Source organism: Pleurodeles waltl, chromosome 7 (genome assembly GCF_031143425.1).
Source record: "Pleurodeles waltl isolate 20211129_DDA chromosome 7, aPleWal1.hap1.20221129, whole genome shotgun sequence".
NCBI classification, from domain to species: domain Eukaryota; kingdom Metazoa; phylum Chordata; class Amphibia; order Caudata; family Salamandridae; genus Pleurodeles; species Pleurodeles waltl.
Genome location: NC_090446.1, coordinates 700,327,520 through 700,353,744, shown reverse-complemented (window position 1 = coordinate 700,353,744; position 26,225 = coordinate 700,327,520). Strand labels below are relative to the sequence as shown.

General features: G+C 43.6%; 1 protein-coding gene across 1 annotated transcript in view; it reads left to right on the top strand.

Annotated features, from left to right (window-relative positions):
• Nucleotides 1-26,225, top strand: part of LOC138304560 (E3 ubiquitin-protein ligase RNF14-like) — a 168,394-nt gene that overhangs the window by 104,683 nt on the left and 37,486 nt on the right. Inside the window, exons 5-7 of the mRNA XM_069244719.1 lie at nt 2,933-3,161; nt 18,350-18,498; nt 25,255-25,385. Of these exons, the coding sequence (XP_069100820.1) occupies nt 2,933-3,161; nt 18,350-18,498; nt 25,255-25,385 (509 nt within the window). The remainder of the gene's footprint in view (nt 1-2,932; nt 3,162-18,349; nt 18,499-25,254; nt 25,386-26,225) is intronic.

Here is a 26,225-nt window from a genome sequence, read left to right as displayed (position 1 = left end):
TAAATTCTCTGAACCTGTGGCAGTTGCACCTGATTTTGCACTACAGGAGTAGTAGGCACATTAAGACCACTCTGCATTGCATTCTGTGTCAGGCTAGCATTAACTTGCATCGGACTCACTGTCCCATTAACCTGTGTCAGAGCTGTGGGATCAGCACTGGTGCTCTGACCACTCTCATGTGCTGCATATGGTGGTGGGCGATTTCTCAATAACTGTAAAATGAACTTATCATCATCTGATTCCTTCTCCACTGTTGAAGACTTTCTAGCCTCCCTACTTTCAGACGGACTTCTGTTAGTCTTTTTAGTAGCTTTCCTTCCTTCCTTCCCATTGTCCTGCGTAATTGCCGGAAACACTTTAATTCCGTGCAGAGTCTCCATCCTCCAAACTCTCTGATCACTGTCCCACCTAGTCTCTGCTAAAGTCTTTTCTGCCTTTCTCATCCTCCTCTCGAATTTCTGTTGCTGTCTAGCTACTAGCTCCCAAATCGCTAATGCCTCAAACTGTGCTGGTCTCAGAAGGGGCTTTGATTCATGTAGCATCATTCTAAAATGCTCTAGAACCCTCAAATTGAATGTCCCATTTGTAGGAAACGCTATCTGCCACTTTGCACCATTGCTTTAGCCAAAGACATGGCGCAACACTCCTTTCTTCCGTTACAATGTAAGCTGGTGTACCTTCTGGCGGTGTAGCCTCGCCTATACTCGTGGTAATATACATATCTCCCCTTAAAGCACTCTTAAAAGCTTTGACAAATTTCATCTTTTTGACCTTTTGTTATTCAAAATCAAATCAGGAAGTGAATTTTAATCCCAGAATTCCCTTCGCCTACTTTCTCCACCAATTGCCTCACACGGACGGCTGCCAATCCATACGCAACCCTTCTCACTAACCAACCTATCCCAGCGCAGCTCCAATGACACCACGCTCACATGTACTGCGGCTGACAAAGTCTTGTGGCTTGTCCTCCCAAACTTTGATTCACTCAAAACTAATGCAAACATTGGCAGCCACATGTCGTAATCACATTTTCAAATGTGTGTATTATTTTTCTATGTTATTATATTCTCTACCCAAATCCATTATTCTGAATACATGAATACTCATTAATAATTTTTATTAAAACACCTGTGCTAGCACACGAATGCTTCTGGAATGTTTTTGCTGGCATTTTCTCTTGCCGTCTTGATGCACTGAAGTTTTCTTTGGTTCGGCACACAGTTAGGAAATGGTTCTCTTTCCTACAACTTTTGCAATCTTGTCATACAACTGGACATTTACCTTCAAGGGGAAATGTAAACCCACATTGAAAGCATAGCTTTGTTTTCTCTGAAGACTTTGACATGCGTGTATCTTGTTTATGCATGTGCTTCCTTTTCCGGTCAATGCCGATTCATGGTGTGCCGTTAATGCTTTCGTGTCTGCACCTTGTTGACCTAATTGTTCTTCTGTTCTCGCTAGCATCAGCATTTTCTATAGACTGTGTGTTTCTCTTAGCATGGACCTTCTAAACAAATCTGAAAGGCAGTCATCATTGATTCTGAGACGCATGGCTTCTTCATCAGTGAAGTTGCAGAACTTGCCATGTTTAATGAGTGCATCAAGTCTTTCAACAAGCTGAGCCACTGTTTCATCAACATGTTGTTGCACTTGCTTGAAGATATACCTTTCACAGTTGACATTAAGCATTGGATTGAACTTGGCCTCTAAAGCTTCTTTTACCTTTTGATATGATTTTTTCATCAGTCTGTGAGATTATTTTTAGCACTTCTTTCACTCCATTGCCTGCAAGGTTTTTAAAATATTTGATGATCTTCTTGTCATCTTCTTCCTGTACTACATCTATGAAGTCAATGGACGCTTCGATCCACTCAGCCTACCTGGCACCAATGTTTTGCTTCTTAGAAGTGTCAAAAGGCAGTGATGGCTTCAAGAACTCCACTGCATTGTATTTCGTGCCTCCTTTTGCCACCTTTGAGAGCACTTGCTGTTCAGACACCTTTCATGGCACAGAGTAGCACCAACAACTCCTTCAAGCAGAGGTCGCTGCTATAGTATAAGCCGCTGTGTGCTTCATTTGCCCTTAAAGGTGAGTAAGTTCTCTGTTTCTCATATATTGCTGAAATTATCAATATTTCTTGCTTCGTCTGAAAACTAGTTCTGTATTTGGGGCACAGCGCAGTGTCTCTGTTGACCACATCATCAGCAGTTTTGGCAAGCACTTTCAATGTGCTCCTCTGCAGGGCCTTCAATCTCTTCTGCGACTGTGTACAGGCTAACGCAGGGTTTTGACTCCACATGTGCCAATCGCAGACCGCTCTGTATCGAGTCTGGGCACACTCGACACACACAAGCAGTTTGCTGTATTGTTGCAAACTCTAAGGGAGAGTCTTGTCTTCCCAAGCACGGATCCACTACTTATCACCAGTTACAGTGTTTTCCCCAGCCCAGGAGCATGCAGATAAATTACACCATGTGGGAGCTGTAGTAAAACTTTACTTTATTCTTCAGTATACTCTCATACACTGCGCATTCCATCATACTTTCCATTAAACACACACTAACACCTCCCCACGCATTACAGACTTCCTGTTCAGAGTCCACCCAGAACCACGTCTAGAGCCATTACATCAATATACTACACACACCACAATTGTTAATTGTGATAGGCCTGGTAATACATGGGTATTATTGGGCCCATTGGAATAAACAGTCCACTCATAATGAAGGCCAAAAAGGAGTTACACTTTTTTACTGGTATTATGCTTCCTGGTTTGTCAGCCTTATCGGCATTCTGAGCAGTGCAGCAAAAGGGATTGTCCTTCCATTGTCTCTGTTAGTATTTAAGTCAGGCAGCAGTTTCTTGATAATCATAGGAAAGGAAGGCTGATATCCATATACATTTAACAGGACAACAGTTGTCTTTCTACAGGTCAAGGAGCTGGTTGCAGAAGAGTTATTTTCACGCTACGACCGGCTTCTCCTGCAGTCCAGCTTAAACTCTATGACAGATGTGGTTTACTGCCCCCGGCTGAACTGCCAAACTCCAGTGGTTAAGGAACCTGGAGGTACCATGGGAATCTGCTCCAACTGCCGCTATGCCTTTTGTGACTTATGTAAAATGACTTATCATGGCGTCACACCCTGCGCACAACCTGAAGGTGAGTTGATTAGTACGTCAAACAAGGTACTGTTGAAAATCCTCGGCCATTTGTTTTGTTTGGATTTCACCTCATTGAATACCTTTTAAAACTAGACGTCTTCTCTGCCCGGTGAAAACATGTTTCTCTCAGATGACTTCTTAAAATATGAATCCTGATTTTTGTCATTGATACCATTGTTTTTGTATATTTCCGCATTAGATATGTTTCCCTGGAACAAGCCTTTAAGAATAGTTTGTGGCAGAGACTTTCGGGTTGATAGTGTCAACATGAATCTCCATAAAGCCGGTTAATGTAATAGTAGAGGCATCGCTCAAAAAAGTGATCATAGTACGATTTTGCCTGTATTGCCTGTATTGCATTTGAGTGCTGGCCTTTGTATTTCCATGGTGTGTAAATCTGGTGATGAGTGTGTGGTGGGAGATGGTGTCAAAAGCTGCAGTGAGGTTGAGGGCTTTGGTCTGTCCACAGTCGAGGATAGTGCATATGTTGTCCGTGGCAGTGATGCTAACTGTTTCGGTGCTATAGTTGTTTTCAGAATCCTGATTGTGATTTACCCAGGAGTTTGTGACTTTATGGGTGGTCAGAGAGTTCTCTGATAATGGTCTAACCAATGACTTTGGCTGGGAAGGGGTGCAGTGAGATGAGTCTGTAGTTGCTGAGTACTTCTTCATCAGCTGAGGGTTCTTTGAGGACGGCGGTGACTTCAGTGTGTTTCCAGCTACCTAGGAAGGTGGCAGTCTTGAGGAAGGTGTTGATGATGGAAGTGAGTGCAGCTCTGATTGTGGCTGTTCCCAGGTTGTAGATATGGTGGGGGCAGCAGTCCGTGGGAGCCCGTTCATTATTGCTGCAGTATCCGCGATGGACAGGGGGTTGCAAGCTGTCAGTTGGTAGTCTTTGGTTGATTATAAAACAATAAAGATTTCGAAATAAAAAATATACTCTGTTTGTATACCGGTCAGATAACTGCTGTCACAATAAAATGTACACTTAACGGCAAGTAATGATTCCATGCTGCATCTCATCTATTTTCTGAAAGGAAGATTATTTTATTTTCTCTGCAGTGGAGGAAAACAATTGATATTACAGGTGAGACTGATCTCCGCTGTCACACTCACAGAAATCCTACTGAAGTAGTTAGTTTGGTAAATCCAATGTAACATTGTTCTTTTTCAGCATATTTTGGTGAAATGGTAAAGCTAAGATAAAATGTCAGGTATCCTAGTTTCATTGCTACAATATAACCACTGAACAATATCCAGTTCTGTTTGTTAGCCCACCCAACTGATTTGCCCACAATGTTAGTGGTCCTGTCAAGATGTATTTTTGTAGCACTGTCTATCTGTTTTGAGCCTCTTTTCGCTAATCTGAAAAACATGAGTAAATTGCAAAACCTTTTATTTGGGTCTTGTGGCAGTAGGTGTTTACTGGGCAGTAACCGTAGTGGATACTGATGTGTACAATAGGTGTTTAGAGAGTTGAGACTATTTCATTCCATTTGGATAACTGAGTTGTTTATGTTTTATACTAGTCTCTTAAAAGAGACAATAGTGAGCAGTTAAGACTTACTGCAGGAAGTTGTAAAATGATTAGCACTCAAAAGCAGTATGACAGAGTATTCTCGCTCGATGAGCTCAATACCTGACCAAGTTATATATTTTAGGATGGCATGATTTAGAGGAGGGGTGGTGAAGTGAAACCCCAAAAATGTATTCAACAACTCATAGTCCCCCCAACAGAAACATATATCTTCTGATGTCTCTGCATGACCAATGTGCATGCCCAGACGTGGGTCCGTTGCTCACTGTGTTACTGGTTTCATGCTAGACTGGCTGAAGAGTTGTGATACCCCGAAACTGGTTCCAGGATGCTTGTTTCCGGTCCAGGGAGGACCAGGCCTGGCAGTGCAGGCTGGACTGTTCCCATGGAGAACAGGGTCAAGACTGATTTTCATATGGATGAGTCCAAAAACGGGGTGCCTTAGTGAGCAAAAGAATGATGGATTAAACCCAGATCTGTTAATGGGGGTGTGTTTGAAAAGTTTCAGCACTCTGTCCATCATCCTTTTGTGTTGCTACAGTTGCCCTAAGTGGCCAGGGTATTCCCAGACCCAGATGTGGGTTTCTTGCTCACTGTGCCACTGGGTTCAAGCTAGCTAGCTGAAGAGGAGTGATACCCCGAAACTGATCCCAGGATGCTTGCTTCCAGTCCAAGAATGACCTGGCATTGGCAGGTTGGGCTGAACTGTTCCCATGGGGAATCGGATCAAGACCGATTTGCACATGGCTGGATCCAAAACTGGGTTGGTATGGTGAGCAAAAGAACAATGGATTATACCCAGTTCTGTGACTGGTGGTGAGTGTTTGAAAAAGTTTCAGCACCCATTCCAACATCCTTTTGTGTTGCTAAAGTTGCCCTAAATGGCCAGGATAGGCCCAGAAGGGGGTGCCTTGCTGACTGTGCCACTGGATTCAAACTAGTCTGGCTGAAGAGGGGTGATACCCCGAAATCGGTCCCAGGGAGGACCTTGCCTGTCAGTTCACCCTGGAATGTTCCCATGGGGAACAGGGTCAAGACTGATTTGCATATGGCTGAGTCCAAACTGGGGTGTCATGGTGAGCAAAAGAATGATAGATTAAACCCATATCTGTGATTGGGGGTAAGTGTTTGAAAAGTTTCAGCGCTCCGTCCATCATCCTTTTGTGTTACTCTAGAATTCATGCCAATCGAAGGTGTAATGTTTTACAAGCAGTACATTTTCAGATTTTTTGTATGCCTATGGAGTAAGGTTTCCCTGAAATAAAACAATTTTCCAATTTTTTTCTAGCAATTCTGTGATAGGTAAAATAAGTGCACACATAAGTATATGGCGTTTCACTTTCTGAAACATTACTAGACCATAAGTGAAGTCTGCATTTCAACTGGATCCAACTGCATCTCAACTCAACACTTCCTGTCCCCGTGCCTGGGTCTTCCTGTCTCAGTCTGTTAATGTTCCCTTGTTTGTTGGCTCAGCTGTGTATCACTGGCCCAGTGTCCCATTATCCTACTCCCTGTGTCTCTTCATCCCCGTCCTAGTGTCAGTGCCTATGTATCCCAATGTCCATGTCTCCATGTTAAAGTGTACCTTTCTTTATCGGTGTCCATGTGCGCCTAGCTATTTCATATTCTCGCTGCCCTTTAGCCTTTTTTAGCATTCCTTCTCTCATTAACCATGTCTTCATTATTGCAGAGCATGTCTTCCTATCGGAGTCTTAGTATCCATATGGCCATGTCTAAATGTCCACATGTGCATCTGCCTCTCCATGTCCATGGCTCCATGTTTCACTGACAGTATCTGCTGATCCTAAGCCAGTGCATCCCAACCCCATTATCTATGTGAGCACATCTCTGTCCCATTTAATGTCTCCCTGTCTCAGTGTCATTATGTTCATGTTTTCCTGTCTAAGTGTGCATGGGTCTTGCTCTCCATGTCTGTGTTTCCTGACCCAGTGTTCAATTCTCACCGTGGCATTGTACGTGTCTCCATATCTCAATATCTGGGTCTCTATCTACCAATGCCTATGCCACCCTTTCAAAGTGTTGTCCGTCCTTGTGCCCCCATTTCTTGTGTCTCTATCTCTCTTTCTAATGCTTTTATTAATGTTTCCCTGCCCCAGTGTCTGTCAGTATCTGTCTTTTTATTGACATTTTCTCCCTTTCCCATTGACTGTCTCTCAGTACCATTATAAGCCCTGTGACTGTTTTGTCCCTGTAGTGGTTATGATGCTTCTTTCTGTCAATATCCGTATTTGTGTCTCATTGTCTTGTTGTACAAGTATCTGTGGCTTCCTGCCACAATGTATATGGGCCTTATTCTAGTCCTAGTGGCTTCTGCCCATTTAACGCTGTCTCTGTGTCCTTTGTACAAGTCTCCCTGTCTTGATGTCAATATATCAATGTCTTGATGTCACAGTTTCTCTTTGACACTATTACAGTGGATACATAACACACGGTTCTAGTCTTTGGATCTCCCACCCTAGTGTTTATGTATGTTAATGTTTTCTTTTTCAAGATTGTTCCTCACCCAGTGTCACTGTCTCCCTGTCAAGTCTGTTTGTGTTTCACTGTCTCAGTAATCTTTTGCTTTTTTGTCAGTGTGTCTGTCTCCTATTTCCATTATATGTGCTCGTGTCTCATTGTGTCTGTCTGTGTCAGTCCTTATGTTGTCTATTTCTGTACCATTGTCAGTTTTCCCTGTCCCAGCATCACAGTGGGATGGTGTGAGTGTTGTGTCCTGAATTGGGTTAGGCCTGCCATATGCTTAATTAAGTGTTGTGTGAGAGATAGTTCCATGAAAGTGATAGGCATGTTGAGGTGTACTTGAGGCATGTGGTGTTTTCTTTAGCATAGAACTGGTAGCAAGAAATGGTTGATGTGCATTATGCATGGTGGTGTAGTTGGTGCGTGCTTTAGGGTGGATGCTGTAGGTGTGCATGTGCTCTTTGTTGTGATGGGTGACGATTAGTCTAGGTCTAATGCATAGTTTATCGTGGTTCATGCAGAGTAGTGATGTGGTATACATAACATGATGTGCACATGGTGGTCTGTTTTTGGAATGCAGAAAGGTTTGAAGTGTGGGTTGTTGCTAGCTGTGACGTCCATATTCCATGTGCTGCAGCCGTCAAGTATTGATCTATGTCTGTGTGTCAGAGATGGTGTTTTTTCCAGTTTATAGTGCACTGGTATTGATAGCACGTCAGAACCTTGATAAGTACACTTACAAGGAGACACGCCTAGGCCGATGAACCTTTTGACCACGTTCGGAGACTTCCCAGTACGAGGTATCTTTCTGGCATCACAATCAATATCTCAATAACCCAATCAATCTCTTAGTAACTAATCAACTAGATAATAACATTTAATATAAGTCAATAAAGCGAACACACCATGACCTTTCAGTCATGAATAACCACACCAATTTAGTTAAGAATTAGAATATTTATTTCCCTATTTGTTACAATTCTAATATCATCTCCGTTAATCTCATTAGCAATCAATCTCATTAGTAACTCTTCAAACTTGTAATTAAAACACAATTAATCAAAGTATAGAGCATATACGGCCACCATTAACATGTCATTAGTAAGAAACAGTTTAGCGAGTGCAATTCTACGTGATTCAACAATGCAAGAATTTGGTAATTTGTCTATTTGCCTCAGATATTACTGAGCACCTTAACTACCCTCGAATTAGCATCAGCATGTTGGGCTTCATGCAAAACAATTTAGCTAACACAAATTTGGAAAACATCTAACTATGGCCTCTATCAAAAGAGCAGTTGGTACCTAGAAAGAAAAGGCAAACAGACAATTACAATTTCATCAGATAGTTACCCCTCCAGTGAATCAGCAATCAGCGTCAGTCTTCGTCCTCAGGACATCAGTCGATTCATCATCGGCAAGGATAGGACAGGGCAAGTCTCAGTATGACAATGCTAAGAATAAGACACTTCCCTCATAAGGAGGAGAAGTAAGTATCAGGAAGGACTTAGGTAGAGGATGGTTAAAGTATCAAGAAGAATAACAGCAAAGTCTCAAAAGAACAATGGCAAAGTATGGCTTAAGGCAGAATGTCAGAATAATGATAAAAGGGTCCAAATAATGGCTGAGTATGGCTAATAATAGCTGATTTCTTCTCGAGTCCTGCGGTTATATCAAAACAGTCGAACTAGCCCTTAATTCTCTATTGGATCAATTTTGGCGCATCATTATCTCTGTCCAATAATTCTCCATGCATCTTACTAGAATTTTCCACAAAACACAGTTCTCATGCCGTTGATTGGCTCCTATCATTTACGTCTTCATCGGGTGGAATGTCAGGTAAGAAAAGTTACACTTTACTCTCCAATCAGTAGTCCTATTGTCTTCTCCTAGTCTAGGCGGCCTTACAGCTGTTTCGAATTACACTGTTGCATTCAGCAAGAATGTCTCCTTGAGTAAGTCGGGTCCCATGAGAAAGAATTTACTACGGCTACACACACATATCCAGCTTCTGGAAAAGTACAGCTTCGTGTCCTTCAGGAAAGCAGCACATTGCACGTTAGAAAAATACAGTTTAATATGAGACCAGGCAGCTAGGCCCAGACCCTCGCTAACTAAGGCCTAGTAATTTAGTTAACAAAACCCAAATACATAGCTCTAATTATGATATACTAATACAAATTCATACATTAGTACATTATTAATTCATCATTAATAAGTTTCATTAGTCTTCAGATACATTGGTGACCACTCCCCGTGGGCACATTTCAAACGCGTGTATTATTTCCTACGTTAACACATTTTCAATGCAGCTTCATTACAGAATATATTGCAAGCTTTTCATGTTAACATTAATTTTAAAAGACACACTCCAACAGTATATGGATTTCGGCTTTTATTGGATGAGATGTTCAACAGAGGCAGGAGTTCCCAGAAAAAAGAGGGTTGGAGTGTGCCAAGCAAGGGTTATTTTGTTGCCTTTGGTGAAAAAGTCCTTGAATATGTATTAATGCCATGTAATGTGGTTGGGTAATCATGATGTGGGGTTATCAATCTAGTGGGGTGGTGATGGCGTATATGGTTGGAGGCTGACAGGGAGTGAGCAAGTTGAATGGGTAGATGTGTCAGATGTGCAATGGTGACAATATTTGTTGATGAGAGAAGGAACCTAATCCCTAGGGGGATGAATTGTGCTTGTGAGGTGGTGGCAGGGAGGGTGTGGGCTGTCATATTTTCCTCATGTGTTTGGAGCATGGAATGGTGATGCCTGATGTCTGTGCTGGGGAGGTTCATCTTATAATGGGAGTTAGGTGTATAGTGTATGCATGTGTACTCTCTTTTTAGTGATTGAGGGTTTCTAGGTCTAGGGTTTTGAGGATAGCAGGGATTGGAAGGTGGCGTAGTGTGCTTTATTTGACACCTGAGCCATGGCAGAGTGTTTCTCTTAGAGTAGTATTCATAGAGAGAGTATTGCTAGTTGATGCAGGTATCAGAGAATGACCTTGTGAATGTAAGTAAGACTTTAGGTTGTTGCACAGTGGATGCCGTGGGCTGTGAAAGGTATTGTTAACGCGTCCGTCTATGTCAATTTATACACATCAGGACTCGTTTTAGGTCGATGATCTTTGGGCCCAGTGGTGAGTCTCCGTAAGACGAGATTATCAATTATCGAATCAATAGCATTATTAAAAGTTAGCATCAAAATATATTTCACAATAACCATTAATGAACCTTCGGCGCATTCATTAATTCTCAAACTCAAATGACCACATCTTGAAGAAGGATTTTTGTGATTTTATTCCCTATTGATTACAATCTAATAATAAACGTATTAGTCTCAAAACCAAGAAGCATAAGAACATAATCACGAGGTGGCAACTATGGTAAGCTTTCAATAATGCGATGAACAGAAACATAAAATAGATTCGTCAAAGTGAATAGAACACAGTGCATAATAATCCATAGAATATCAGTTCAGCATAGCTACATGTCAGTCACGTCAGTTCCGTCAGTCAAATGAGCACCTCATCTAACCTCAAATTAGCATTAGCATGTTGGGCTTCATGCAAAACAATTTAGAACATCAATTTGGAAAACATCTAACTAAGATACCTAATTAAACATACAGCAGTTGGTACCTAGAAAGAAAAGGCAAATAGATTCCGTTAGCATTATAATTACCCTCCTCGAGATAGGTCAGCATGCAGGATTAGTCTTCGTCCTCAGGACATCAGTTAGTTCACCGTCAGTCTATCTAAATTAGAGGCAAGGGACACTCTCCTCATAAGGAGAAAAGTGTAATGGGGCAGTCTATGGGCTAGGATGGTTTTTGTCTAAGTCTCTAATCACCAAATAAAGTGACAGAGTTTCTGGATGCAATCGATATCATTCCCTACCTAATGTGTCTCGTCTCTCGTGTCATGAGTTTTTATCCCCTTTTCGTAATACATTCCCCCAAAATTCTATTGGTTAATAACTACACCCCATTATTGGTAACCAATCAAATTATACATTAAGTAATGCATTTGTCATTTCTTGATATTAACTTGTCTTCTAATTGGTCTTCATAATCGACATTTTCGTAGGTGGCATGTCCGGGGTTACTTCACCATCTTGGCACACGTCTCAGGTTAAAAGTTCTCTTAACCTTGTCTCATTGTCCTTGGAAGTGTCCATGTTTGTTTCAAATCACATAATTTTGAGCTAGAAGCTACTAGCATACGATTGGGAACATTCCGCTATGTTGCTAACAAGTACAGAAAAGAACAATAGCTGGGTTATGGTTGCTTGCAAGACCGCATACTGGAGAAGCAGAAAAATACGCCTTTAAATGAGAGTTATACAGCTAATTCGCGACTCATGCTAACTTAAGACATACAAGTTCTAATGAATACAGTTTTGATCGTAATAATACATATAATTGAAAGATTATATTAATTCAACATTAGTGTTCACAAACCAGTAAATCTCCACGTTTATTAATACATTTCAGTTATTACTTATTAATATTTCATTGTCAAATGTAAGCATTTCACGTCTATACTATATAACATTTAAACTACGCTCTCTCAGTATGAACTAGCCTAGACTAAGGTGCTGAATATTTAGCTATTTCAGAGTGGTTCTGGTAAGGATGTATTGCCTGTGGTGGATGTGGAGTTGTGTTTTCTGTTCTATTGGGGATAGGAGAGTGAAGGGTGGATGGGTGCATCGTATCGTGGCAAGGCTCATGCCTGTTTAGCAATGCTGGTGCTCAGTGAGACAGTGTATGTGGTGAATGCTGAGTGTTGTAATGGGTGAGAGTTGGCCTTTGCATATGATCATTATCTAGATGTGGTTAGGGCTTGCTGCCTCCAGATGGTTGGATGCTTATTTGTTTGTACATTTCTTTAATATACTCTAAAGTGCAAATGTGGTAGAATGTCAGTGAAAAGTGGAATAAGAGACATTTGTTTGGCAGAAATTTCAATATTTGTGTGAGGGCCTGTTGTGCATAAGTGCTGACTGATTATATGGGGTGGGATTGACGTAGCCCACTTTGCTTGATCACCCCTATACTTTTGCCTTCACCAGTCCTTTTTTTCTGAATTCGTTTTTATTGGCCTTAGGACTCAGTGCTCTTATCCCCTGCTAATCAGTGCTAACATGCTTGTACTTACTCCCTGATAACATTGGCTTAAACCTGATTGGCATATTTCATTTACTTATAAGTCCCTAGTAAAGTGGTATACCTTATACCCAGGGCTGTTAAACTGCTATTGGCCCGCAACACTTAAACTTATGAAGCCCTCTAAAACATGTCTCAGGTCTGACATTGCAGCCTGCTGCAGATTTAAAATGCCAATTCTCCCTGGCAAAAAAACCCTTAGCTAAGTCTAAGGCTCCCTTTTTAATGTATATATGCCACCCCTAAGGTAGGCCTTAAACAGCCCATAAGGCAGGGTACTTTCATAAAAAATGTTGGACATGTACTTTAAAATTTTGCATGTCCTGATGGTGAAAAACCACTAAGTTCTTTTTTCACTACTATGAGGCCTAACTCTCCCATAGGATAACATTAGGTTGCCTTATTACATGTAATAAACTATAACTTTTGTTTGGGAGCAGGTAGAAATGTATTGTTTGGTGTCTAAAGAATTATAATTTAAAATGTTCTTTAATGGTAAGGGCAGACTTTAAGTCACAATTCTGAAAATGCCACTTTTAGAAATTTGGCATTTTCTTGTCCTAACTATTAGGTGCCTGCAGCCTATTCCTGGGTCACATGTCTAGGTATGAGTGGATGTTGGTGTTTGTGGAGTCTTCCAAAACAGCCACATAATAGGAGGAATTGGTGGTGGCAGGATGGACCACTTTGGTGTGATGGGGGGCAGAACCGTGCTCAGCCTCACTTGTACTTCAAATACACTTTCTGAGCGCAACAACAAAGAACTTCACACTAGGCATCCTGGGACTAGGGTAGAGAGACATGAAATTTCAGGTACATCTTTGGAGGGAAAACTCCACTACAAAGCTCGTCCTAGGTATAAAAATGAGGCTCTCAGATCATCTTGTCAGTGCACTTCTAGACCTGCAGAGGACTCTCAGAGGTCTGTCCTGCTGCCTGTGGCCATCTCTGTACTTAAGAAGGCTGCCCTGCTGCTCCTAGAGGCCTGATTTGTTCCCTCAAGTCAGCCCTTTGCCCTCAGAGAGCTGCCCTCCTGCTTGAGACCTTCACTTATGCTTGAACTCAGGACTTCCAGAGTGACTCCAAGGCCTACTTCGGTGTGATCCTGACCAGAGCCTCCGGGACAAAAAAGGCTCCACCCATCTTGAACCAGCACCTGGGCCCAGCCTGAATGAGTCCTGATCCTCCAAGTGATTCCCCTCTAGTTTTGAACCTTTGGAAGAGGTGCTAAAGAGGTCAGAGAGCCTAACTCTAAACCTTGGGACTTGTATAACATTTCTGCCTAAAAGTGCTCTGAAAACCAAGAGGAAACCCGGACCCATCTTCTTGTCCGTCCACCCAAGGAGCATCGGCGGTCGGCCTGACTTTGGGATACCTCCTGCTATGTTCTTTCCACAGCAGATCCTGTTTGTGGATTCTCCATGAGTGAGTTTTGACACCCCATCAATTGGGGCCTCTCCAGTGCTCAAACCTTGGAAGTGGTGCTAGAAGTGCCCATATTGTTCAAATCCAAAACTTGGGTCTTAGGAAATGATCTGCCAAAAAGTGTGTGAGAACTGAGGGGAGCCCATGACTGACCTGTTTGCTGATCCACCCCAGGTGCATCACCAGTGGGCTTATCTTCTTGGTAGCTCCCACTATGCTTTTCTTCTCAACAGCAAATCCTGTTCAGCAACTCCACTTGGCAAGGTTGTCCGGCCAGCTGGAGCCCCTGTTTGGATACAGCCTGCATCTTCATCCCATCTGGAGAGTTTTGAAAAAGAGACTAAGTTCAACCATAGAAATCTACATCACAACTTAGTCCAGCGGCTCTCCAATGACGATGCACTCTCCTTGGATACTGGAGGCTGCCTTGCCTTGCAGAAGCTTACATTTTCAGAAGTTTTTTCCTAAAACTTCTTCTGAATCCAAAGGTAAGTGGAGACTGGGTCCAGTCCACTTTGTGTATCCGAACCACACTCCACCTCGGTTGGCCATAGCATTCGGCCTTTCCCTGGTCTTGCGTGACTAGCTGTCCACATTTAACATTTTGATCTTTTAGCACAAGATTTTATTAAAACCTTTAAAAATTCATAACTCAGGTTCTATTGATTGAATGTTTGTCATTTTGGTGTAAAATAATCTATCAAATTTTTCTAAATGTATGTGGATTTTGTTTCATGGTGTTTTTCACTTTAGACGTGTTTGAGTGCTGTCTAAATACTTAACACATTGCCTCTAAGTTAAGCCTGATGGCTTTCTTGCCAAGCTACCTGAGGGTTAAGCACAGGTTAATTTAGTGACTTTTGTGGTTCATCCTGACAGGGGTTGTGGCTGTGGCTTGAGAAGCACTCACACCTCTTTCAACCAACGACCTCATTTCTCATAGGGTGTTGGTAGGAATAGAATATTTACAGAGAAAGATATGTTCAGTGAAGGCAGAATTTAGATAGTAGTGTGTGCTTGAGGTTTGTTTTTTGCCTATGTGGGGCTATTTTGTGTATGATTCAGATGCCTAGAGCATAAGGGAGCATGCTTTGAGTGGGTTCTATTGGTGCTGTTGTTTTTAGGGGTGTATATATTTAGTGTTTTGAGAGAGATATGGGAAGGCTATTTTGTGTGTTGCAAACATGAGCTGATTCAAAATCCCATTGATAAGAGAGTATTTGGTTGATGTGTTGGAATAGATGTTAGTGTGGTGAGACGTAATGTGCTGATTGTTGATGTTTGGCTCTAGTGCAAGGTGTTGCCTGGTGGCAGCAGGTGCATATTGGCTAATTTCTATGTAGGATGGTGGCATGCCTTCGGAACGTGCCCTTTAATTCACCAATATGACAAGAGTGAAAGTGGGAGTGAGAGGAAGAGAAAGGATTCTGTAGTGAACCAATCAATCTAGACAGCTATATTATGCAAAATTGTGTTCATCAACCTGGTTAAACACATTTATGTCCCTATATATCAACTGTGCTCATAAAAAGGCCAGGTTGATCCTTACAAATGTTGTAGAAAAATAGGATTTAGCTCCAAATGCAAAGCATACTGAATACACAAGTGTACTTTACTTTCAGCATCTATATGGGCTTTGGGCTGCCCTTTTGTTTATGCAGATAGAGCCAGACAGTGATGACTGCTCTGGGTGGTGGAGTAGAGTACAGCCTGTACCAGACACCTTTTGGCGAGCCACGGAGCAGGAAGGGGCTACTGGGCTACTGGGCTTTAACTGCAGTGGTTGGGGTTGTTTGCCACTGGTGTCCAGGGGTCAGTCTTAATACGACTTTGTAAATTTGACCAAGTACACCCTTCTCCCACTTAACAGTGTAGTGAGGCGAGAAATCAAAGGCATCTCAGGGACTCAACAAACACAATAAACTTGTCCAGTCCAGTGCTTATGTTAGTAAAACCAAAGTACTTTATCACAGAAAACGTAATGCCACACAGAGCAATGAGGCTCAGTTTCTGGATCATAAATTCAGCTATGATGCATAGTTAAGTGACTTTCCCTCTCTACATTCTAGTAGTCTATTGATCTTCTGCTGTAATGTAGTCATAGACACAGATGCAGGTTCACTAGGTCTTTCCTAGCTCGGGTAGCTCCCAGTTCAAATCAATAGTTCATATTGAGATTAAAAGGACCACTTTAGGCAACATCACTGCTCTCTCTGCAGACTCAGGCTACTCCTTTAGTACATTCTTCTTCTCTGTGAACTGCTCTTACTGTTGCAGTCTTACTGCACTGGAGGGCACATCTCTGACTAACGCTTTTAGCAACATCTCCATTGACACTGAGCCATAACTGCAGTTTCACTTGGAGCAGGAGCCATAGCAGTTGGCGGGCCTGTTCAGCGAGCACCCGTTGTCTCAGATACAGCCTCCAGACCAAGATATGAAAGGTGCTTGGTGCAGGCATTTGTGGCTTCTGGGCCGGATTCTCACTTAATTGCTTCTCTGGGCCGTTGGGGATTTTGGGATAGAATCAGACGTTGCTATGGCCCCAACAGCAGCAGGTGCATGTTGCAGGGGTGCCTGACAGCATACAATGACTTCTTGGACTGTTGTCTAGAAGTGGTCCACTACAGGGGTCCCAATGGGAGACGGGAAGAACACTCATGTCGCAGGTTGGCTCTGGCTTCGCTTCCAACGCCTGTCAAAAATGTCTGGGTGGTTCTCAAGCTGGGAAAACAGATGGCTTCTCCTGCACTGTCATTCATCTTGCGGGTCTTGCACTCTTTTCTCCTCTCTGATCAGCTCAGTCAGTAATGAGAGACAAACTAAAGGTCAGGTCCTACCTAGAAACATCCTCACCTTGAGCAGCAAAAAGTGCAGCCCCATCCCTTACCGGTTCTATTTACCAAATGGCAGTACTCAGAAAAAAATAATCAGCAGCTCTTCACCTTGAATTTCTAAGGGGAGCTCTGCCTCTTATTACCTGGGTCTTCATAGTCAAGCTACAAAATGCAGGGAATACACTTCCAATTTCTGAGGAAGTAGTCCTCATCCTGCATTATGTGCTATGCTAAACCAGGGCACCTAAAAGTATCCTGCTTGTTCTACTGCTCAGGCGTATAGCATACACATAGTCCTACTACCAGACATATGCTATGCACTCACTGCTCCTACCTGCACTCTGCACGTAACAGAATATCAGCGCAAGGTTCTGGGCTTCACATAACAACAGAAATGTACACAAGAGAAGTCAGTAGGCTTTACTCTCTCTAACAGAGAAAAAGGTCTGATCTCACTGAAGATTTCCAAAATACGTTTGTTGTCACCACTGCTTTATGTGATGCACCCAGGGCAGGGACATAAGTCAAATGTCCTCTATGAGCGCAAGCTTAGTGCGCCCCGCAAGGTCACAGAACAAGTTCTGGACCTCACATTACTGATGACAGGCCTAGGCCTCTGCGCTAATTTATTGTGATCCCCAGGGCCAAAGTAAAAAATCAGGATACCAGTTCCACAAGCAGTCGGGAACTCAAGGCAGTTATACATGCCCATTTATCATGCAGAGGACGTTCCTGCCCCAAAAGCCTGCCTTCCAGTCTCTTGACCATGGATATAACAATGGGGACAGGAGTGGAAGTGGGTAGGAGAAAAGGCATTCTGCAGTTAAAGTTGATTTTTTCACCAAGGCCTATATTCGGCTTATTCCACTTTACTAGCGCAGAAACGGCAAACATTTCATTTTTTAAACTGCCTGCATTTGACTTTCCTAGCAGGACTAATCTAGCTCCATCCACCTACATGGTATCAGATTTTTTCGAACAACTTTGCAGAAAAATGAAGACTCCAAACAACAAGCACTGCAAAAGCCAATCAAAATCACTTTGCCAATATTTGTTGGTTGCCACCATTGGCTTTGCCAATGCTTTTACAATTGTACCAGCACTGGCAAACCCAATACCAGTGCCTGGCCATCTTGAAAGTGTTATCTTTGTACTTTCAAGATAGTCACCACATTACAACGTAGTACGGCATTTTTCTTTACTTTCGTGGATACTCGTTGTCTTCATGTTGGGCTGCCCTTTCTGTACAGAGGGAATGCCGTATTAATTATTAATTGGCCAATTAAGTAATGGCTGTAGAACAGTGGAGCAGTTTCACTCTATCGAAAGCTTTCGACAGATAATCCATTAGGGAACTAACCAGGATTTCAAAATGCAGACTTAGCACAAACCTTAAATGTAGAGTATAATAAAATACTCAGAAATCCTTCTGAATTTCTGTCGCAATAACCACCATAAACATTTTATTCATTGTAGTGCAATCAAATAAAAGCAACCAGTATTCACAGAGGATTTATCTGTACCTGTGTCTTACGCATGAAAGCACGTAAGTAAAACATTCCTAAGTCTGTATTGCGAGGCAACTAGTCAATGCAAAATAGTGGTGAATGACACCTAAATATGCAATGTCTTTGATGTAAAATGCTCGGGGTTTCATATTTAAAAGCCTTCATGACATGGTTTGTTATTATAAGGATTTGTTAATGTAGGTGCATTCATTCATACATTTATTTACAGAAAACGAGGATACAGATGATGTGGTTTTTCTACCACATACACCTTTAAGTCGCAAACAACGTAAATTCAAGAAATGGGAAGAAGGGATTAGTAACCAATGTATTGAAGAGAACTGCAAAAAGTGCCCTCGATGTGAAGTCAACATTGAGGTGAGTTCATATCCTAGTTTTTCTTGTAATCATCCCATAAATAAATGACTGCATCAATGAATAAGTGAGTTAATGAATGTGTTTGTTCACAAGAAGGTGAACATGTTTAAATTGCCTTTATATAGGGCTTACTACCCCTGACGAAGCGTGAATGTCAGGCTCTGTGTATCTAAGATCATATCCCAGAGGTGGGCTTCGTCGAGCACACTCCATGATTTATTATTGCCCATAAACTCACATATTTTAAATGAAGATTTCCACCTGAGCTCAAAATATACTTGTTGCATGAGGATTGTTGAGGGAAAAGGAGTTACTGGGCAGGAAATTGGAGGAATTGAGGTTTCATTTGTGGAGCGCCACTAAGCTTGTTCTGATGAATACACAATTAGCCATCGAAACACTTGTGTGCACAGCTGGCCTCCTCTTCAAAGCACTTATGGGATAGGATAAAAAGTTGTCCGTATATCTACATTTTTGCATGAAAGTTTAGGGTGGACAAATTAGCCAGACCCTCCGTTTCTTATCTACCAACAAATGTTGTGGACCTGATTCACACAGCATTTTCTCTGAGTAGTAGTGTCTTTGTCTACGATTAGGTGTGAATTTCCATGAATAAAAAAAGGTCCCTCATGGAAGAAAATGTCTTGTGATTCGTAAAGAGTTTATGCAGATATCCCTGGCTTACTTATGGAAATATAGGAGTAAATCATATTTTTTTCCTTACCTTTTCGTACTTTTTGGAAGGGCATTTCTGTTGCCAAGGGCCATGTGTAGGAGGCTGGCCTGGCTTGTAGTGGGTACCAGAGGTACTTACACCTTGTGCCAGGTCCAGTTATCCCTTATTAGTGTAGAAGAGGTGTTTCTAGCAGCTTAGGCTGATAGAAGGTAGCTATGGCAAAGCAGCTTAGGCTGAACTAGGAGACATGTAAAGCTCCTACTATACCACTGGTGTCATATGCACAATATCATAAGAAAACACAATACACAGAAGTACTAAAAATAAAGGTACTTTATTTTTCTGACAATATGCCAAAAGTATCTCAGTGAGTACCCTCAGTATGAGGATAAGTTATATACACAAGATATATGTACACAAACCAAAATTATGCAGGTAATAGCAAGAAAAGTAATGCAAGCAGTGTAAAGTTACAATAGATTGCAATAGAAGCACATAGGTATAGGGGCAACACAAACCATATACTCCAAAAGTGGAATGCGAACCACAAATGGACCCCAAACCTATGTGAGCTTGTAGAGGGTCGCTGGGACTGTAAGAAAACAGTGAGGGTTAGAAAAATAGCCCACCCTAAGACCCTGAAAGGTAGGTGTGAAGTGCACCTACTACCCCCAGAGAGCACAGAAGTCGTGATAGGGGGGTTCTGCAAGGAGAACAAACACCAGCAATGCAACAACAGTGGATTTCCGGACCTGAATACCTGTAAGACAAGGGGACCAAGTCCAATAGTCGCGACAGTGTCGAGAGAGGGCAGGAGCCCAGAAAATGCCAGCTGAGGGTGCAAGGAAGCTGCCACCGGTTGGAAGAAGCTTGGAGTTCTGCAAGAAAGAAGAGAACTAGGAACTTTCCCTTTGGAGGATGGATGTCCCACGTCGTGAATAAGCTTGCAGAGGTGTTCCTACGCAGAAAGACTGCAAACAAGCCTTGGTAGCTGCAAAGGTCGCAGTTAGGGTTTTTGGATGATGCTGTGGCCCAGGAGGGACCAGGATGTCGCCACTTGGAGGAGGAGACAGAGGGGGCGCCCAGCAAGTCAGGGAGCCCTCACAGAAGCAGGCAGCACCCGCAGAAGTACCTGAACAGGCACTTGGAAGAAGAGTGAACCGGAGTCCACCCAAAGTCACAAAAGGGAGTCCCACGACGCCGGAGGACAACTCAGAAGGTTGTGCACTGTAGGTTAGAGTGTCTGGGACCCAGGCTTTGGCTGTGCACGAAGGAAATCATGGAAGAGTGCACAGGAGCCGGAGCAGCTGCAAATCATGCATTATCCAGCAATGCAGTCTAGCGTGGGGAGGCAAGGACTTACCTCCACCAAACTTGGACTGAAGAGTCACTGGACTGTGGGAGTCACTTGGACAGAGTTGTTGAGTTCCAGGGACCACGCTCGTTGTGCTGAGAGGGGACCCAGAGGACCGGTGATGCAGTCTTTTATTGCCTGCGGTTGCAGGGGGAAGATTCCGTCGACTCACAGGAGAATTCTTCAGATCTCCTGGTGCAGAAAGGAGGCAGGCTACCCCCAGAACATGCACCACCTGGAAACAGTTGAGAAAGCCGGCAGGATGAAGCGATACAAGGTTGCTAGTAGTCGTCTTGCTACTTTGTTGCAGTTTTGCAGGCGTCCTGAGCAGTCAACGGTCGATCCTTTGGCAGAAGGTGAAGAGGGAGATGCAGAAGAACTCTGATGAGCTCTTGCATTCGTTATCTGGTGAGATTCCCAAAGCAGAGACCCTAAATAGCCAGAAAAGGAGGTTTGGCTACCTAGGAAGGAGGATTGGCTACCAAGAGAGGTAAGAGCCTATCAGAAGGAGCCTCTGACGTCACCTGCTGGCACCGGCCACTCAGAGCAGTCCAGTGTGCCACAGACACCTCTCTTTCCAAGATGGCAGAGGTCTGGGACACACTGGAGGAGCTCTGGGCTCTTCCCCTGGGAGGTGCAGGTCAGGGGAGTGGTCACTCCCCTTTCCTTTGTCCAGTTTCGCGCCAGAGCAGGGCTGGGGATCCCTAAACCGGTGTAGACTGGCTTATGCAGAGATGGGCACCATCTGTGCCCATCAAAGCATTTCCAGAGGTTGGGGGAGGCTACTCCTCCCCAGCCTTCACACCTATTTCCAAAGGGAGAGGGTGTTACACCCTCTCTTTGAGGAAATCCATTGTTCTGCCTTCCTGGGCCAGGGCTGCCTGGACCCCAGGAGGGCAGAAACCTGTCTGAGGGGTTGGCAGCAACAGCAGCTGCAGTGGAGACCCCGGAAAGGCAGTTTGGCAGCACTCGGGCTCTGTGCTAGAGACCCGGGGGATCATGGAATTGTCCCCCCAATGCCAGAATGGTATTGGGATGACAATTCCATGATCTTAGACATGATACATGGCCATGTTCAGAGTTACCATTGTGACCCTGTACATAGGTAGTGACCTATGTACAGTGCACACGTGTAATGGTGTCCCCGCACTCACAAAGTCTGGGGAATTTGCCCTGAACGATGTGGGGGCACTTTGGCTAGTGCCAGGGTGCCCACACACTAAGTAACTTTGCACCCAACCTTCACCAGGTGAAGGTTAGACATATAGGTGACGTATAAGTTACTTAAGTGCAGTGGTAAATGGCTGTGAAATAACGTGGACGTTATTTTACTCAGGCTGCACTGGCAGGCCTGTGTAAGAATTGTCAGAGCTCCCTATGGGTGGCAAAAGAAATGCTGCAGTCCATAGGGATCTCCTGGAATCCCAATACCCTGGGTACCTCAGTGCCACATACTAGGGAATTATATGGGTGTACCAGTATGCCAATTGGAATTGGTAAATTTAGTCACTAGCCTGTTAGTGACAAATTTGGAAAGCAGAGAGAGCATAACCACTGAGGTTCTGGTTAGCAGAGCCTCAGTGAGACAGTTAGGCATCACACAGGGAACACATACATACAGGGAGTGCAGAATTATTAGGCAAGTTGTATTTTTGAGGATTAATTTTATTATTGAACAACAACCATGTTCTCAATGAACCCAAAAAACTCATTAATATCAAAGCTGAATATTTTTGGAAGTAGTTTTTAGTTTGTTTTTAGTTTTAGCTATGTTAGGGGGATATCTGTGTGTGCAGGTGACTATTACTGTGCATAATTATTAGGCAAAAAAAATATATACCCATTTCAATTATTTATTATTACCAGTGAAACCAATATAACATCTCAACATTCACAAATATACATTTCTGACATTCAAAAACAAAACAAAAACAAATCAGTGACCAATATAGCCACCTTTCTTTGCAAGGACACTCAAAAGCCTGCCATCCATGGATTCTGTCAGTGTTTTGATCTGTTCACCATCAACATTGCATGCAGCAGCAACCACAGCCTCCCAGACACTGTTCAGAGAGGTGTACTGTTTTCCCTCCTTGTAAGTCTCACATTTGATGATGGACCACAGGTTCTCAATGGGGTTCAGATCAGGTGAACAAGGAGGCCATGTCATTAGATTTCCTTCTTTTATACCCTTTCTTGCCAGCCACGCTGTGGAGTACTTGGACGCGTGTGATGGAGCATTGTCCTGCATGAAAATCATGTTTTTCTTGAAGGATGCAGACTTCTTCCTGTACCACTGCTTGAAGAAGGTGTCTTCCAGGATCTGGCAGTAGGACTGGGAGTTGAGCTTGACTCCATCCTCAACCCGAAAAGGCCCCACAAGCTCATCTTTGATGATACCAGCCCAAACCAGTACTCCACCTCCACCTTGCTGGCGTCTGAGTCGGACTGGAGCTCTCTGCCCTTTACCAATCCAGCCACGGGCCCATCCATCTGGCCCATCAAGACTCACTCTCATTTCATCAGTCCATAAAACCTTAGAAAAATCAGTCTTGAGATATTTCTTGGCCCAGTCTTGACGTTTCAGCTTGTGTGTCTTGTTCAGTGGTGGTCGTCTTTCAGCCTTTCTTACCTTGGCCATGTCTCTGAGTATTGCACACCTTGTGCTTTTGGGCACTCCAGTGATGTTGCAGCTCTGAAATATGGCCAAACTGGTGGCAAGTGGCATCGTGGCAGCTGCACGCTTGACTTTTCTCAGTTCATGGGCAGTTATTTTGCGCCTTGGTTTTTCCACACGCTTCTTGCGACCCTGTTGACTATTTTGAATGAAACGCTTGATTGTTCGATGATCACGCTTCAGAAGCTTTGCAATTTTAAGAGTGCTGCATCCCTCTGCAAGATATCTCACTATTTTTGACTTTTCTGAGCCTGTCAAGTCCTTCTTTTGACCCATTTTGCCAAAGGAAAGGAAGTTGCCTAATAATTATGCACACCTGATATAGGGTGTTGATGTCATTAGACCACACCCCTTCTCATTACAGAGATGCACATCACCTAATATGCTTAATTGGTAGTAGGCTTTCGAGCCTATACAGCTTGGAGTAAGACAACATGCATAAAGAGGATGATGTGGTCAAAATACTCATTTGCCTAATAATTCTGCACTCCCTGTAAAGGCCACAAACTTATAAGCACTGGGGTCCTGGCTAGCAGGGTACCAGTGACACATAACAAACATACTGGCAACATAGGGTTTTCACTATGAGCACTGGGCCCTGGCTAGCAGGATCCCAGTGAGACAGTGAAAACACCCTGACATATACTCACAAACAGGCCAAAAGTGGGGGTAACAAGGCTAGAAAGAGGCTACTTTCTCACACCATAGTCACGTGCTTCTTTTTCAGAGCACTCATTATTGCACAATGACTATTTTAGATGCATCTTGGCATGACCAATGTAATGCCCTTTGTTTTGCAAAACCCTACAGTTTTTCTCTTCTTGACATTATCACCTGCATTCCAACTATGGGGGTCATTATGACCCTGGCAGAAGGCGGAGAAGAGGCGGTAAGACCACCAACAGGCTGGCGGTCTTTTTTTTGTATTATGACCATGGCGGTTACTGCCATGGTCATCCGCCGGTTCTCCGTTACCGACGGGCTGGAGACCATGGTCTCAAGCCCGGCGGCCGTCACTGTAATGCCAGCAGTATTTTGATCCGGCTGACTGCCATGGATTTCATGCGGTTTGAAACCATGGCGGTAAGCACTATCAGTGCCAGGGAATTCCTTCCCTGGCACTGATAGGGGACTCCACCACCCCCACCCTGGCTCCCTCCCCCTACCCCCCCACCACCCCTGCCACCCCCCAAAGGTGGCAGGACCCCCCTCCCCACCCGACCCCCAACATAACATCACTCATACACACACAACATGCATGCAGGCACCACCAACACACATACACGCACACACACCGACATACATGCAAACATCCACACACACAGACACGTCATCCACATTCAAACATACAAGCACACATCCATACAGACATACCTACAGACATACACGCACTCATTCCCAAACACACAACACCCCCGCAAGCATACACGCACTCACACCCCCCTCTCTACATACACACACGCACATCCCCTTGCACGCACACAACACCCCCCACCCCCCTCCCCTCACGGACGATCAACTTACCTGGTCCGACGATCCTCCGGGAGGGGACGGGAGCCATGGGGGTTGCTCCACCGACACCACACCGCCAACAGAGCACCGCCACGCCGAATCACAGGATGTGATTCACTGGGCGGGGTTCTGTTGGCGTGGCGGTGGAGGTGGAGCAACCTCCACTTCCCCGCCGCCCACCAGTATGGCTGTTGGCGGCTCTCCGTCCGTAAAAGGACGGAGAGCTGCCAACGGTCATAATAGGCCGAGCGGCAAACCACCACCACTGGCGGTCTTCCGCACGGCGGTCCCTCAGCGGTCTTGGAAAAAGACCGCCGAGGTCAAAATGACCCCCATTATGTACAAGCTTTTCATTCTGAGGTCCTGGGTGTGAAAAAGCTACAAATCACTTCAGACTATTGGTGTTATAGTTTATGTACAGTTATGCATCATAGTTTCAGCTGTCATTCCCTCATGTTTACATTTGGGAACATACTGTGGCTCAGCATGTGACACTGTGATAACCTTAATGGTGCATATTGACTTGTTACATTTTAGAAGAATGGAGGCTGTCGAGGGATGTGCTGTACCAATTGCTTACTCAATTTCTGCTGGAACTGTTTTCTTCCTACTGATCGCTACGATATGTTTACAGAGGGGCCATCAGCAAGACAGATCTGCAAGTGCAAGTAAGTATGCTTTGTGTTGTAAGCATAAACTAACAATATTTTGTAGGCATACTGTGTGTGTGTGCGTTTGTGTATGCATAAGCATGTGTGTGTTTGTGTTTGTGTGTGCAGGTGTATGGATGTCAGTGGGTGGCTGGAGATTGGATCTCTTTTATGCACTCAATTGTGGGATCATAGGGAGGGTATTTTGTCAAGTCCTGCCAACAACTTAACTAAAATTAAGGCTCTGATAAAGGAAACTCTTTTCTAGTAGCAAATAAACTTTCACCCATAAAATCACGTTACTTGTTTATGGTAAAAATGCACAAGATTACCCCTGCATAACCTACATTTCTTGTGAGAAACTTACATTGTACACGAGTCTAAAAAAGTTTAAATTGCAAACTCGCCTACTTTGCTTATGCAGAATGGAAATAGCCAGTGTCAGTCATGCACATGAGGTTTACACCCACACAGGAGCAAATCCCACAGGAGTTTGTTCAGTCACAGACTTAAATGATTTATTTAGTTTTCCCTGCTCATCAGCTCTCACGGAGAGACTCGCTGAGATCCAATCTTCTATGTCCACACAGCATCTAAAACTGAACTCAACTAAAATGGATTTCCGCCTGAGCTCCCTCCCTCATTTCCCAATTCCAGTGCAAATATGGCTCAACTCCCTCAACGCGTATGCCTGTAAGCCCTCTATCGTTATCTGTGTCAAGCCTCTTGGGTTTGTGCTTCACAAAAACCTGAATCTTCATGCTCACATAATTCGCTAAAGCCACGGCCCACAATTTAAGATCAGACTCCTAAGAGGAATTAAATCTTTCATTGTTGAGGATGATTTTAAATCTGTTG